The 17,810-nt window shown below is 35.9% G+C and overlaps 1 protein-coding gene across 1 annotated transcript; it reads right to left on the minus strand.

The window, feature by feature from the left end:
- Positions 1-94: 94 nt before the first annotated feature.
- LOC107036074 (protein cueball) lies at positions 95-15,330 on the minus strand. Its single transcript, XM_015253809.2, has 4 exons — positions 15,112-15,330; positions 7,607-8,954; positions 6,091-6,376; positions 95-3,851 (listed from the first exon to the last, which is right to left on the minus strand). Exons 1-4 carry the CDS (start codon positions 15,194-15,196, stop codon positions 3,750-3,752), a joined length of 1,821 nt encoding a protein of 606 aa, XP_015109295.1. The 5' UTR covers positions 15,197-15,330; the 3' UTR covers positions 95-3,749.
- Between the last annotated feature and the right edge of the window lie 2,480 nt (positions 15,331-17,810).

Here is a 17,810-nt window from a genome sequence, read left to right on the forward strand (position 1 = left end):
CTTTTCTCCATGAACGACCTTTCGACACAAAACAATCCATTTTGAAACACAAAAGAGGATCATTTGTCTGTTTAAAATAAATCATCTGCAAAAGTTTACTTAATTTCCCATATCAATTTATTCTTTTTACAGTAATTATTCATGCTCCAGCGCATAAATGACAATTACTAATTAATGTACATCTCAAGTACATGAATTCCTTCTAATGTAATTTTTACCCTCGTAAAAATTCTACTCTACTAGACTCAAGGAAGAATGATCATGATAATTACAGAAAGAAACGAAAATGATGGTTTGAAGATTGATAAACAATTTTGGAATACACCCTTTTCTCCATGAACGACTTTCCGACACAAAACAATTCATTTTGAAACACAAAAGAGGATCATTTGTCTGTTTAAAATAAATCATCTGCAAAAGTTTACTTAATTTCCCATATCAATTTATTCTTTTTACAGTAATTATTCATGCTCCAGCGCATAAATGACAATTACTAATTAATGTACATCTCAAGTACATGAATTCCTTCTAATGTAATTTCTACCCTCGTAAAAATTCTACTCTACTAGACTCAAGGAAGAATGATCATGATAATTACAGAAAGAAACGAAAATGATGGTTTGAAGATTGATACATAATTTGGGAATACACCCCTTTCTCCATAAATCCACTATCACGTCGCTGGTGATCAGTGCCTGGGAAAAGGGTGTTTTCCAAAGCTCCAATGACTAATTATCACGAAATAAATTCAATATCAAAATCTTAAACCTGTCCAGAACTGCTGAGTGCAGTTCCTCACAATTTATTTCCACGAAAATTCAGTGGACAATGATTGTTCGAATGAATGGATTGCGTGGCGATGGCGTTAAGTATTTCTTTACTCACTGAAACCGTGACATTTCTTATTTTATATAAACCCCATAAGGCATTTGTTGGTTTTTTAGTCCATGAAAAAATGACATGATCGAGTGACTCTAGCCATGAACATACAACACTAAAATTTCAGATAAAATGCTACTTTTCACCCAAAAAAACAATACAGCTGTTGTGAATTTTGTAAAACGTGAGGAGTTGATTTTAATTTTCTATCGATGATTTTAACCCATGAAAAGCTATTGTTTCTGATGAAAATTAAATTCTCTACAATAATTGAATATGCAAAATGAAAAAAATTAACCCATGACGTTTCACCCTCGAATTCACAACTCACTTCTAGTAATAAATAAAAAAAAAAGTCGAAATGAAATAAAAAAACCAAAACTAAACAGATCCAATTGCAATTAATAATTTAAAAATAGAAAATAAAGCTTTGATAATAAAAGGCAATTTTGAAAATCATTTTTCGGGTGAATTACAATGAAATAAACTAATAACTAAATGAGGTAAATGAACTATTTTCATCGTTTCATCTCCAGAAATTCGAATGGAAGGAGATATTTATAATCGTTATCAGAGATTCAATGTTTCTTCCATTCTCCTCACGATTTCGTAACGCATTGATTTTTAATAGCACTGGCTGTTCTGTTCTGTTAGTTAAATGATTCATATGAATATTTATTTACATTAATGTAGATTAACAGCTTGGGTTCAGCCTTACTTATCAGCGTATATCATTTCTACACGCGGAATGGCTAGTACCGGTTAACCGCTGACTATTAATTTCATTATGACACGGTGTAACTCCATACGGTACTCCATCATGGTTCTCAGCTACTGCTGACGTTAACAATTTACAAGTTTTGAAGACATTAAATAGTATGATCAGGCAGTTTTTGGTGTCACTTTTCTGCGCTGAGGGAGATATTTATTTTTGCTTGACTAATTTTTCCAATGGATATCCAAATGGAAAGCCTAGAATTTCAGAACTTCAGCGGCAAAGTGAGATGGGGGACGTCAACATAAATCATGTTTCATTTTAAAGCCTAAAAAAATATTTAGAACCCATTTTACCCCTCTCATACTACAGCAATTGAATTTGATGATTAGATTTTGGTGAAAACTTCATGATTTACCAGAAATGGTGAAATTTTTGTGAAATTTGAAACTTAAAAAAATAACTATAATTCATTTTACTTCTCTCATCCTAAGTTAATTTAATTTGAAGATTAATTTTGGATGAATATCGGACGATTTAAACGAAATAGTGAAATTTTTGTGAAAATATTACTTATACTTTTTTTATTCTGCGATAAAAATCCCCACAGACATTTCAGTACCATTGAAGGCATTCAATAATGTAATATTTATTTTTGCTTGACTAATTTTTCCAATGGATATCCAAATAGAAAGCCTAGAATTTCAGAACTTCAGTCGTAAAATGATACAGAGGACATAAACGTAAATGAAGTTTCATTTTGAAGCCTAAAAAAATATTTAGAACTCATTTTACCCCTCTCATCCCACATCAATTTAATTTGAAGATTAATTTTGGATGAATACCTCACGATTTAAACAAAGTGAAATTTTTGTGAAAATATTTATACTCTTGTTATTTTACAATAAAAATCCCCACAAAAATTTCAGTACCTTTGATGACATTAAACAATGCCTGTTCGTGACCAGTTTTTTGGGTGTCTTTCTTTTGTTTTTTTTTTGCACTGAGGGAGATATTTATTTTTGCTTGACTAATTTTCCCAATGGATATCCAAATAGAAAGTCTAGAATTTCATGAATTGATGAGATAAAACATGAATTCGTTAATATAAATTACTAAATCAAATTTAATTTTGAAACCTGAAAACATATCAATAAATGAAAAAAAAAATCAATTCACTCTGTGAAATAAATTGAAAATAATTCATTTAATCCCTCTTATCCTAAGCCAATGTACCTCGCAGCTTAGTTTTTGTTGAATATCTCACGATCTAAGCTAAGTAGCAAAATTTTTGTGAAGATCTAATTTAAAGCTCTCTGTTCCCTCTACAAAAAAGGTCCTCATGAAAATTCCCCCATCTCCTTTATTTCAAGAGATACAAATAAAAAACTCATCCCGAATGAATTTCGCAAGAATAAATTCCTCCCCCAGTCTATCTTTCTCCTTTCAATTTCATTTGTGCTCTGAAATCCAATCATGGCATTGACTCAGAAGCTTTGGACACGTAGGCAGTAATAAATGTCATGATATGTTGAATTTCAACGTTCAAGTATCTCGTTTCAACGAAATGAAAAAAAAATGGGAAAATGTCCTTCAGGTAATTAAACTGCGTTTCCAACTGAAATATTGAGTTATTTCTTAAATCCGCAGCTATGAGCTCCATTCAATAACAAATACCCCCACCACCGGACATATCCACGCTAAATCTCCAGTGGGAGTGCCCATTAAAATTAATCAATGACAAATGATCAATTGAATAATTGTTAATGATAATTAAGTATAATTTAAATCCTGTTGCATTACTCTTTGGTAACTAAAAATCAGCACCCGAGCTATTTCCATTCGTAAACTTCAATTCTCTGGGCTTGAAAAGGCGATTAAAATGAATGATTGTTCATTGGTACTCCCTCGTGTTTTTTAAATATTCCTGTTTATCGAAACAAGAATCTTAAAAATTCATCGCAAAGCTATCGAAGTTTACGAGGATTCCTTTGGCGACGTTTTCTCGTCATTGTCAAACTTAACAATAATACTAAATGTTTTTTTCCATGATTTACCCACTTAATTTGTAGACAAGTGAGAGTTTAAACAGTCTCGTGACAGCGAAATTGTCTTGATGAAGGTGAATTGATGGGATTTTTTTTTATATTCTGTGCTAGCACGAATTGTTCCCATCCATGTCCAGGAGGAGAGAGTTTTTCTCCTCTTTTTTGCTGAGTCTGGGCTCTGGACTTCGAAGATTGGGCTCGAAGCATGGCTAGAACATTTTTAATTGTCGTCAGTTAGTTTTTTATGTATATCGCGTGAAGTTTTCCATTTTTGTTAATTATCCAATTGATAAAAAAAATAAACTCATCATTTTTGTACAGATCATCAAGGTCTGTGCAAAAATGTCTTCTGATTTTTTCTCCTACAGTTATTTTATTATCGAGACAATCCCACGACTGATTGACAGAATAAAAGCAAATGAATTATTACAGTATTTATTACATAATTTTCTCAGTAACGAGGAATTTATGGAAAATTAGTGAGAGATTTTTTCACAGATCCGGAAATTGTCTGGAAACGATGTTTATGGCACTGTTTCTTAAAATTACTTGTGATGGCGATAATTCCATAATATATGAAAATCTTACTGAAGATGTTTTCTTATCGATTATGTAATTATTTCCGTGACACGTGATTTCACGAGAAAATGTTCAAAGGAAGACCTCTAATACATTTTCTACAAACAATTATTTGTGACACTTTCTCTTAAAATCACTGATTATGGGGATAATTCTATGATACACGATAAATCTTACTGAACATGTTTTCCTGTTGATTATGTAGATATTTCAGTGACATGCGACTTTACGAGAAAATGTTGAGAAACCGCTCATGAATTTTTTATAAAAAAAGTTATGTGACGTTTTTTCTAGATCCACTCAGTCCCGAGATAATTGCACAATTGATCAATAGAACGAAATAAAATTACGTTTTACAAAAAATATATTACAGAACTTTTTTTATAGATCATAAAGTTGTCTACAAACAATAATTATGACACTTTTTCTTAAAATCACTAGCCTTGGGGACAATTTCATGATCCATTAAAAATGTTATTAGAGATCTCATTTTGTTGATTATGTAATGACTTCAGTGACATGTGATTTCACGAGAAAATGTCGGAAGTCCTCTAATAAATTTCCTACAGAAAATGTCCTGTGACTTTTTTTCTAGATCCACTCAGTCCTGAAATAATTGCACAATTAATCAAGGGAATGAATTCAATTAACTTTTTGCAAGAAAATGTTACAGGACTTTTCTATAAATTATGAAATTGTCTCCAATGTTTATGACACTTTCTCTTAAAATCACTCGTCACGTGGATAATTCCATGGTACATTAAAAATCCTATTAGAGATGTTTTCTTGTTGATTACGTAATTATTTGAGTGACATGTGATTTCACGAGAAAATGTTGAAAGACCTCTAACGAATTATCTACAAAAACAAAATGTCCTGTGATTTTATTTCTTCATTTATTTATTTTTCCATTCAGTCCCCTTGATAGTTGCACAATTAATCAACGGAATGAAATCAATTAACTCTTTACGAAAAAATATTACAGAACTTTTCTATAGATATGAAATTGTCTACAATGTTTATGCCACTTTCTCCTAAAATCACTCGTCATGGGGATAATTCCATAATATATCCCCAATTTTTTAAAAATAGTATAAACAAAATTTAAATTTTGAAGATTAAAATCTGAAATGAATTCTAAACGAAAGTAAATATGAATAGAAATATACGGGTTGAGTTAGTGCTTAATCGACAGTCTAGTGTTATTATTATTAATAAATTATTAATAATTAATAACAATATATTATTATTATTAATAATAATTGTTAATTGTTGTGATGGTTAATTGTTATTTATAATTTTTTATAAATCTAGAATGCTAAAAATAACGCAAGGTCTTATGAGAAAATTAAATTTTCGACATCAACAAGAAAATCTAGAAAAAAATGTCAAAAAATCATAAAAATAAATAAACAGTCTATGCCCAATAAAAAAATTATCGTCGGTGTTAAACTTTTGTAATAAATAATTTATATTTAACGAGATGAATTGATTTGATTTTCATGAGAAAATTATCAATAATGGATTTTTTTTTGGGCTTTTTGAATTTTTTAAATGTATTCATACGACTTTAAAGAAATCAAAGTCTCTTTAAAGATCGTTTCTGGTTGATTATGTAATTATTTCACTAACGAATGAATCTGCAAGAAAATACTGAAATACCTAAACCAAAATTCTCTGAAAAAATGTCCCACGACTTGTTTTTACTGAGACGATTGCAAAATTAACAGACAGAATGAAATCAGTTGACTTTTTACGATATCTTTTTCAACAACGCAGTGGCCTCAGTGATCAATGATCTTGGGAGAAAATGTGAGCCCTTTTCCGTTGAGAAATCCATCTCCAACAGGAAAAAATGAATATGCTCACCGTCTCACAGATATTCATGTTGCAACAGTTCTCAATCATAATTTCGCACTGGTCCCCTGGCAATTGTGGTCTCGATGTCAGCGGAGTTATCCCATTCTTACTGACTACAAAGCGCTTCTTTATCCTCGGCCTCCGACGGAATTTGTTGACGAAATAACTAAGTACGATTATTGATGCCGTAAGTACGCTAATTATCACTGAGAATATTATCACTAGGATTTTGTTCTCTACACCGTATGTGTACATGCTGCATTGTGAATTTTCAGTTGCATTTCTCTCTGAGCATCTGTAAAAAAATAGATTAAATAATTAATTAATTGATTAAGTAATTGGGCTATTAGAGTTACTTTTTATTAATTGTTTATTAATTTCAGACAGGGGTTTTGAGGGAAATTTCATTATTATTTGAGTCCTTTCACATTATTATTAAGTTGGAATTAAATTTGATAGAAAAAAACGTCTGGTATTTTCCCTCAAAATCAGTTATTGTCGAAGGAATTTTATAGTTAATGGGAGGATTTAATCAATGACAATTATTCTATTACTGGGTGATTCTAAGAATTTTAAAAATACATTTTTCATATTTTTTGTTGTTGATTATAAAATTGTTTACAACTGAGCTCTTGATATTATGCCCTGAAATCAATCATTCTTTAGATGATTTTAATTGTTCATTAATTTGAGACATTAGTGGTTTTGAGGAAAATTTCATGAGATACCTTTTCATTATTATTAACTTGGAATTAAATTTTACAGAAAAAAAGTCTGGTATTTTTCCTCAAAATCGGTAATTGTCGAAGTAATTTTATAATTAATGGTAGGATTTAATCAATGACCATTATCTTATTAGTGAGTGATTCTAAGAATAATTTTAAAAATACATTTTTTATATTTTTTGTTGTTGATTATAAAATTCTTTACAAAAAAGCTTTTGATATTTTGCCCTGAAATGATTCATTCTTCGATAATTATCATTTGTGTAATTACTTCATCAATAAATAATGAAAAAAAATGCCAGAAGAAAATTTCAGTTTATTTTAAAATTGTCTATCAAAAAGTCTTTTGATATTTTTTCCCGAAATTACTAATCATTAAGCTAATTCGACAATTGAGAACAAAAAACCCATACTAATCATTAGCTCATACTGACATATTATTAATTCCGCAATTATCTTGAAAATGACTGGTGTTATTACAACACGAGGGCATTTTTTAGATCTTGAAAGTTTAAACAAAAAATGTCCTTCACACATTCTCCTAAAACGACTCACACAATTTAACTAATAATAAACTCAATTAACTATTCAAATTAATTATTTTCATTAATCAATTAAATTCCTAATTAGTTATTTCAATAAATTAATCATTTTAATTAATAAATTAACTATTGCAAGAATTAATTAATCAATCAATAATTAAGGGAATTAATGAAATTAATTAATTAAATTCCAAAACATAAATAAAATCCGTCAAATCAGTCAATTAATCAATCCACTAAAAACCCCATTGAATTTACCTGCAAATTATTCTGTCATAGCTGCCAAACTCCTGCACCCCACTCCTGCAGAGAAGACCGCAGACCCCATCCCCCCCAATCCTCTCCTCGCACCTGACCCCAGTGGCCCCCTGGCACCTGCAGTAGGGTTCGCCATTCTGAATCTCGCACTCTCCCCCATTGAGACAGAACCCAACGCAGGCATCCTGCTCGCACCTCCTGCCCCTGAACCTCGAGGGACACTTGCACCTCGGCCTCCCCTCGTAATCCACCGTGCACTCCCCCCTGACACAATAATTATGGCAAACTGACGTCTCACAATGCACCCCATCGTACCCCTTCTGGCAGGAACAACTCCTGTTCCCCTCCGTCAACTTGGCCCCATGCAAGCAGAACATGGCTTCCTTGCTCTTCCCATCTCCATCATCTTCAGTACTGGTAACGAGCCCTTCGTACACCTCCACATCCTGCTGATCCTCCTCCAGCTTCGACTTCCTCAGCCTCTCGACAGCAACGCAATCCACTCGCCCCAGATTATCCCGTGAGATCAGACTAGTTGGATCGGCGTCTCGATTGGTATCGAAAAAGGACTTCCACTTCTCGGGCTCGTCCCCAGGGACTGGTGTCTTCCTGAGTCTCCAGATTGACGAGTGCACCCAGTCAGTCCAGTAAATCGACTGGTCGTCGATCGCCAGGTGAACGGGCTGCTGGTGCTTTCCATGGACGAGAAGCTCCCTCATGGAGCCATCGAGATTGCTCCTCTCGATCTTGTAGTGAATCCCCTCCTCGTCGTCGATCCAGTAGAGTTTCCCCGAGGTGTGGTCCACAGCCACTGCCAGGGGCTCGTAAAGGTTCGAGTTGATAATTGTTCTTCTGGAGGTGCCCGAGAGGTCTGAGGACTCAATCGAGGGGCTCGAGGCGTTGCTGTTCGCCCAGTAGAGAGTCCTCCTGCAGAGGTCCAGGGAGAGACCCCTGGGGCTCTGGTCTGGCAGCTCCAGGATCACCTCTGGGGGAGGAGTGAAGTCTCGAGTCGACTTGTTGCTCGAGGGATTCACCTTCAGATTCAGGATTGAGGACAACTTTGAGTCTATGTAGAAGAGGGAAGAGGACACTGGGTCGAAGACCATGCCGATTATGTGGGTGGAGTTGGTGTTGGGGAGGACTGGTGTCCAGGTCTTGGTGTCTTCGCTCAAGGTCTTTGAGAAGATCGAGATGTTCTTGTTCCTGGTGTCACCGAGGTACATCTCGTGGGTCGCGTCGTCGTAGGCCATTGCTGTGAGGGAAACCGCGGAGGGGTTCAGCACTCGGCCTATTAGGGTGCCATTGGAGGAGAGGAAGTTTATCTCGCGACCGATCGTCACCGCCAGATCTAGAAATTATTCGCCATTGTTGGTGATTATTGATGGCTTTGTAAGTTTATTCTGCGATTTTTTTTATTGAGCTACGCCCCCTGCGCGTTCCGCTCGCCAACTCCCATATGACCTACATACGACCCCCATCATCGTTATTCTGACCCTCTTGACCCTCATTTTGACCCGAATTATACCCCTCGTGACCCTTAATCTGACCCTCATGACCTTTATTCTAACGGTCGTGACGCTCATTCTCACCCTCGTGACCCTTATTTCAACTCCTGGCCCCTGTGACCCTTAATCTGACAGTCGTGACCCTTATCCTGGCACTGGTAACTCCGATTCTGAACCTTGTGACCCTCATTTTGACCCTGGACCCCTAATTTGAGCCCTCTGACCCTTAATCTGACCGTCGTGACCCTTAATCTGACTGTCGTGACCCTTATTCTGACCCGCATGGTCCTCATTCTGAACCTTCAGATCCTTAATATAACCCTCGTAACCCTTTTTCTGGCCCTCATGACCCTTATTCGAACCATCGTGACCCTCATTCTGACTCTCGTGGCCCTTATTCTGACCCTCATGACGCGATTCTGAACTTCGTGACCCTTATGACCTTATTCTGACACTCATGACCATTATTTTGACCCTCGTGATCCTTATTTCGACCCTTGTGATCCTTAATTGTGGAGTTTTCATTTCGAGTACCATATTTTTATCACCAGAAGTCGATTTGGATTTTTATAATATAGAGAGATTAAACATCATCGTAATAATCTCTGAAATATATTCTTGCTGCTGTTCCAAATCCCTCGGAGAATTTCTGTGAATTCTAGGGAATTCGATAGAACATTCTATTGGATTTCTATTGAACTTCTATTAAAAATTTTTGTAGTTTTTGGCCGATTCCATTAAAGAACTCAACAGCTTTACGAATCGTTGTTTATGGAAAATGTGGAATTTCATAATTCTATAAAACTTCTTTCTATAGGAATTCATTGACAGAAATTTTCCAAGTTATTTCTACTCAATTTTTATTATTTTTTTCATTAAAAAAATCAGACAAAAAAACTCCGAAAATTTTGAAACCAGAAATTTCTAGACAGTTGTCTCAATAGAATAAATTGTATAGAAAAATCGAATTCGCAGGGTTTTTTATGGATTTTTTTGGACGTGTTAACGGGCCACTCAGGTTTTTCTTTCTAATCCCCTCTCCTATTTGACGGCGGAAATTCTTGGGAAAAAGATTGGGCGTTTTGTCAACCCCTTCGACAATCTGATCACCTCCACAATATAATAATATCAATATCAAATAAAATCAATATCAAATAAAATTCGTGAATATTGACGGAGTTATCGGGAGGAAAATGCGCTCAAAACAAATTGCTGTTTTGAGATTTTGCACATGTAGGAGACGTGATGTCTGACCTTTGGGGCGAGGAAGTGTCAAGTAATTGTTTATCAGTGGAAGATATTGACTATCGATGGGGAGATAGTGATAGTGAAACTATTTGCGTGCTATTCCAGGGGAATTCCAATGGAATTGGTGATTCTTTGAATCGATTGCATCATAAATAGATTGTTATAATCGCGGGACAACAATTGTACAACATTTGCATTGAATTAATTCAATCTCGATCTGTAAATGCTTGAATTTTGCATAGCTTATCAATTTTTACAATGATTATCGTGATTACATTGGTATTTGCCACTCGTTCTCAACGTTTGACGGTTTAGATTTAAGGATTACTCTTCACGGCAATTTGTTTGTATTCTATAAAAGCCGGAAAGTAATAAAAATAAAAATTAAAAAATGAGAAGTATTGAAAATAAAAATATAAAATAGAAGCCTGTGAGTAATAAAAATAAATGAAATTTGTTGTAAATAATAGTTATTTCGATTATTGTGAGGGTGAAGGGTTTATGAGGGATGTCTAGACGTTTCTTGGAGAACATTCGATTATTTAGGAGGAAATTCTGATATTTTCCTTGATTTCAAGTACTAAAATCAGCATACTTGCATAATTCATCGAAACAATGAGGAAATCACTGGATCCATTATAATATTTTTGTTAATTAATGAATTAAAGTAGCTCTGCCCTTGGAATTCGACTCCTACACAGTTAATTTCCGTTTTTTTCATGTAAAAAAATTCACTATTTGTGTAAAAAAATACAAAAAAAGCAAATTTAGCCATGTAATAGTTGAATTAAAAAAAAAATAGCTCCTAATTGTTATTCCACATATTTTTCCGAAAATTTTGAAAAAAAAAAACCTTTAGAGCTCAAAAATTGGAGGCCCTGGACTGTTTTTGGCATTTTAAGCGTTTACGGGAAAACGAACAATAAACAAAAATTTGTTTTGCACTAATTATTCATTTTCAGATCTACATAATCGATCTTCAACGTATGAAAAGTCTCACTCCAATAACCCACGACCTTTAAAACTCAAGTAGTCTCCTCTTAATACTTTTAACTGAAAAAATTAGAGTATGAGATAATTCTTACGTTCATTTCAATAATTTAGACAGAAAAACAATAATTTTTAGAATTTCTTTCTTGTGAAAATCCTCAATGACTCGAGTCGTAATGATAGAGCGACTTTAACGAACCATTCATATCTGAACGATTGGCTCTTACGTCTTGACTGCTAAATTTAATCCTGATACCGTTTTTATTAATCAAATTCACGTTTGCAACTGCCGATAACAATATTAGCATATTCAATTGAGTGACGGGACTGTGGGAACAGTCGTCAAGAATCAAACGAAAGGAAACTGGAATTCTTTCGGCCAATTAAAGTGGCGAGAGAATCCACTCCAAGTTTAATTGGAAGTGATAGAAAACCATTTGAATTAATTGGGGAACAGAAAAATTGACGCAGAGAATTTTGGATCAATCTTAATCACTTATCAAATCAATGGGGGAAAATAAATTGACTGTTATCGCTGATCTTGACCTTATGCATTGCGTTACCGTATCGCGTTACGATAGTGAGGACTTTTCCTCGAGGAAAAGCTATCAACATTTCGATTTTGTTTCTTCGTCAAGAAAATTGAATCGGATTACATTCATTTAATTCGTTGAATGCGGTTATTCAAAATTATGCTGAGGACAGGGAAATGGGAAGACGCAATGTCAGTTGAGGTCTTTAATTCAGTAACGAAGTGGTGAAACGGTACAAGTCAATTTTGACTATTGACCAGTTGTTAATAAATATCTCGGAATCTAAGGGAGATAGCAAAATTTTTCGTATAACCTTTTTTGTAGAGCCGATTAAGAGCTGCAATAAATGTAATTACGAAAATTTCGCTATCTTCGTTAGATTCGGAAATATTCCTCAAAAAGTCAATTGGGAATCAGGGATCCCCATCAATATTAAATTTCTGTAATATTACATGGGTTTGAACCTTACATTAATGAAGGTTTAAAATACGTTGATTCAATTTTTCAAATAATATAATATTAATAACGTGATTTTTTACAAATAATGATGTATTTAAAATTTGTTAATATGAAACTGTAAATTTACTACTAAATGAATAATTCAAATTTCGTAAAAGGGAATTTTCGATTGCACACAAAATCATCGCCGTGGCTATTCGCACTTCCATACGCAGCGTGTCACACGGTCTTCAACTCGGGCTTTCAATTGAAAGCCCGAGTTGAAGACCCGAGTTTGTAGCAGAGATGTCAGACAAGATGTGTTTTTTTGGGCCCCAAGCACAGGAGCGGGTATCGAAATATAGCGCAGATGATTCTAAGGATGATTGGTTGACCCTAGTCGTTGATACCACTACTACTACTGGACTCTAATTAGAAAACTTTAATTACTACTGAAAATTTCTGGTTATTTCCGGTGAAAAATTTCAGAATTTTTGTCAGAAAATAAAATTCTTTCTAGTTTCTAGATAAAATCGGATTATCTCCCTTTGTGCATTATCATTCAATTGATTTCAGTGATGAGCCTTTCAGTATTAACTGAAAAACCAATTAATCATATACCCGGGTATAGAATTTTTCAAGTCAAAATTTATCCTCGGGGTGAACTGTATCCGAGGGGTCATAATTCTTCAATATTTAATTTAAGGAATAATTTTTTATTTATGATGTAGCCTCATTTAAGTTGGGTTTAATTTTAAACTTAACTTATAGGTTAAACTTTAGATACTGCCCCCCGCGAAATAATCCATCGAATATCCAAATTTCCATTTTTTTTCTTAACTGACGATTTAGTTAACTGAAGCTGGTGTAAACGGGCCTTTAGACAACCCAAAACGATAATTAAATCGAGAAAAAATTATGATTCCGAATCTAATCGAGTTTTGTGGAATTTTTTTGCAGTTTTCAATTATCTTTGAATTTAGCGTAAGGGTAGAGCTACTGTAGCCACTGTTAACGAGGCTCTGTTAAGAAGCCTCGTTAACACCAACTGCGCTGAGAGAAAAAATTTGTTCCGCTAAAAAACTTGTTCCACGTGAGAATAATTGGTACAGTGCACCAGATTTACTTGAGAGAAATATTCAATAAAAATTCCGTATCTTTTCCGGAATTCCAGAGCGAAATGTGGTTGTAGGAAATTTTACGGAACTGTCAGGGAATTTTTCCAGAGCGTTTCGTAATTTTTATCTGAATCTCCAGTGAAAAATTACGATACCGTCACTTAAATTTTCTAAGTCCATTCCGAAATCGGTGAGTGAATTGAGGTTCCGTAATTTTCACTGAATATTTCTCTCCGTGTAGAAAGTAAATTCGATATCTTTCACGAAAATTAAACTGTTGTCGTGATTATCAGAAATATTCCTAGAACAATTCCAACTGTTGGCAGGAAATAATATAATCTATTGTGGGACAATCATTTGATCTGAGAGAACTTCACAGGTTTATACCCTAGAGAGAATACGTTGGCAAGGAACGAATATTTTTTTCCCAAAGAAAAATTGTCCCCTCGAACCGACGGCGGCGGCTGTGGTTAGAGTGGGATTGGCATGCGGTAAACTCGGGTTCGATTCCCGTCTGGGGGGCCAACAGCTCTATAGGGGAGAGTGGGGTAAAACGGACACTTTAGCCTTTTGTTTTAATTACTCATAACTCAGAAACAAATTTATCAATTGAGCTCAGTTTAGGCTCATCACAAAGGGAAAGATTGTTCTTTGTAATGAAAAAAAAATATTAAATTTTATCAACATTTCATCCCGTCATTAACATTAAAAAAAAATTCAAAAGTGTCCGTTTTACCCCAACCTCCCCTACGAGAGAAAAAAAATTGTCTTGTCCCCTCGAAATTATTTAGTTCTTCTCAGTGTAGAAATATACCGGCCCACAGAACTACAAAAAAACGTAAATAGGGGAGGTTGGGGTGAAATGGACACTTTTGACTTTTTTAAAAATGTTAATGACGGCTTGAAATGTTGATAAAATTCAATAATTTTTTTTTCATAGCAAAGAACAATTCTTTCCCTTTATGATCAGCCTAAATGCTCAATTGATAAATTTGTTTCTCAGTTATGAGTAATTAAAACAAAAGTCTAAACTGTCCATTTTACCCCACTCCCCCCTAAAACCTAAATAAAAAATATTCTTCAACCCACAAAAAATATTCTTTACCCATGTTTCCCCCACGCCCCGGCCCAATTGCCGCCCGAAAATAAATACCCCTCAAAACATTCTCCCGGTCTCCCGAACCCCCGAAAAACTCAAATATTTTAATGCTCTTGAGGCATTCCCAGCGGTCAAAGTGCACAACGACTGCTCTTCGCAAACCGATTACGTAAAATCTGCTCAATGTGACCCGAGCCCTTCCCTCCCCCAAAAATCGAGGGGAAAAGCCCCGCAAACTCTCGCCCCACCCCCGCCGGACGTTTCATTCATAAAATGGAAAATATCACCGGGAATAAAATCAAATCCCGCGTAGGGGAGTCGCACGAGTGCGAGAGAGAGAGAGAGGGAGCGAGAGCTGGCGTACGTGACAGGTACTGGCGACTGAATGGCAACCGAGTGTTACACGAGTCCTCGTGAATGCAGGGGGGTTATCTAGCCGGCCCAATTACCCGCAAATAATCGTACAATCGGCGAAAAAACGTCGCAAGTAATCGTCGCTCTGATCAAATCATCAAAAATCGTTGAGATCGCGGAGAATCAAGGCGATATCATTAATTTATCATTGATGACTTACCCCACGTTCTGGCATGTGCTCTCGGTACTCCGAAAATGGTCAGGATAAACAGTAACACTGTAACACGAGGGTGACACAAATCCATTGTTAATTGCTGTTAAATTCACGCATTTGGATTTTTCATTCGAATGTCGAGGGAATTGATCTGTTTCGCGCGAGGGGATTTCGATTTTTGATGGTGGGAATGATCTTGCGGAGCTGTGTGCGCACGGCGAGACGGACGAACGGCAACTGCTGCGGAATGAGCGGGTGCATGCGGGACTAGAAGCGATTTGGAGCCGCTTTTCGGGGGGAATGGGGGCACTGACATGACCTCACGGTACATTAGGGCTTTCGTTAATTATTCGGTGGGCTTTCATTTTTTATCTGACCCTGCGGCGGTGATTAGTCGTTATTCTATCTTAATTTTATTCTAATTCTATTCTAATTCTCCGAGTTGAATTTTCAATTGTTTGAAAAGATCTCCAGTCGCTTTTTAAATTTTTTTTTGTTGATTAATGGTGATTTTTTTTGGGGATTAGATTTTTTTGGGAGGGGAATTGTTTATTAGTGAAGGAGTGCGATGGGAGGAGGGGTTTATATCGTCATTTTTAGTTCAATGGTTTTTTAATTAGTTGCCTGATGAATCGGTTGATGAATTGATTAAGCTATCGATTCTGTTTGGAAAATGATTAATTTGGTAATTAGGGTAAGACCCTTGTGGCCCTTAATCTGACCCTTGTGATCCTCATTCTGACACTTATTATATCCTTCGCGACCCTCAATCTGACCCTTATTCTGATCCCTGTGACCCTTAATCTGACCCTCGTGATCCTCATTCTGACCCTTATGATATCCTTCGCGACCCTCAATCTGACCCTTATTCTGATCCCTGTGACCCTTAATCTGACCCTCGTGATCCTCATTCTGACCCTTAATCTGACCCTTATTCTGTGACTGTTAAGCTGACCCATATGACCCTTATTCTGACCCTCATCAACCTGATTCTGAACCTTATTCTGTGACCCTTAAGCTGACCCATATGACCCTTATTCTAACCCTCATCAACCTGATTCTGAACCTCATTATATCCTTCGCGACCTTTAATCTGATCCCTGTGACCCTTAATCTGACCCTCGTGATCCTCATTCTGACCCTTAATCTGACCCTTATTCTGGGATTGTTAAGCTGACCCATATGACCCTTATTCTGACCCTCATCAACCTGATTCTGAACCTCATCATATCCTTCGCGATCCTTAATCTGATCCCTGTGATCCTTAATCTGACCCTCGTGATCCTCATTCTGACCCTTATTCTGTGACTGTTAAGCTGAACCATATGACCCTTATTCTGACCCTCATCAACCTGATTCTGAACCTTATTCTGTGACCCTTAAGCTGACCCATATGACCCTTATTCTGACCCTCGGCAACCTGATTCTGAACCTCATTATATCCTTCGCGACCTTTAATCTGATCCCTGTGACTTTCAATCTGACCCTCGTGATCCTCATTCTGACCCTTATTCTGTGACTGTTAAGCTGAACCATATGACCCTTATTCTGACCCTCATCAACCTGATTCTGAACCTTATTCTGTGACCCTTAAGCTGACCCATATGACCCTTATTCTGACCCTCATCAACCTGATTCTGAACCTTATTCTGTGACCCTTAAGCTGACCCATATGACCCTTATTCTGACCCTCATCAACCTGATTCTGAACCTTATTCTGTGACCCTTAAGCTGACCCATATGACCCTTATTCTGACCCTCATCAACCTGATTCTGAACCTCATGACCCTTATAACCCTTTCTCTGACCCTCATGACCCTTATTCAGACCCTCATCAACCTGATTCTTAACCTCATGACTCTTATTCTCACCCTTATAACCCTTCCTCTGACCCTCATGAGCACGTTAGAATCGCGGTTTTATGGTCCTAGGGACATAAAGTAATATTTTATGCCCCAAGTACCGAGAACCGCGTTCTAATCGAACAGAGTGAAGTTAAAATTCGCGGTTTATCTGTCCTCGGGACATAATATACTATTTTTTATGGTATTTATGTGTCCAGTGCTGCGTTTTCGTCAGTCTGAATAAAATGAAACATCTAGTAATCGAAAATTGCAAGCTTTTCACAGTGATGTAAAAAATGTAAAACTCCCGTCGAGAGAATTTACGTAAATTACGTCGGTAAAAAACAGTGTAATTTAGTAATGAAATTTAATTTAAACTTGTCTGATTGTTGGGATATTTGAACGAGTCACGTGCCCTCCCGCGACGCTCTCCCGCCGAATCGATACGGAAATATTCCGAAGCAACACCGAATCGATAGCCGGACTTATATCGAATAAATTGTTATCATGTCCTTGATAACTCGATGATCCGCGTACCCACCGTGACATTGAGCTTTCAGACCGACTAAACACTACATTGATTTATATATTTATTACCGATGAATTAAATTGAGGTCGAACCATGGCTCTGGAGTAACTTGTTGGAGCAACAATGAGGTTAGCCCTGTGAAGTGTGAAAAAATCATAAATAATGGATAATTTGCTGGATAACACGGATCTGAGGCAGAATAATCACTTTCTGATTAAGTATCACAGCATCAACAACAAGTTAAAAAAGTGAGTTTTATTCATTAATTAATTAGTTGACTCGTTAAGTCGTGCATATTCAAGTTCACGAATTGTATAATTTAAAGTAATAAA

The sequence above is a fragment of the Diachasma alloeum genome, unplaced genomic scaffold (assembly GCF_001412515.2).
Source record: "Diachasma alloeum isolate Michigan unplaced genomic scaffold, Dall2.0 Dall_scaffold_00203, whole genome shotgun sequence".
Taxonomy (NCBI): Eukaryota; Metazoa; Arthropoda; class Insecta; order Hymenoptera; family Braconidae; genus Diachasma; species Diachasma alloeum.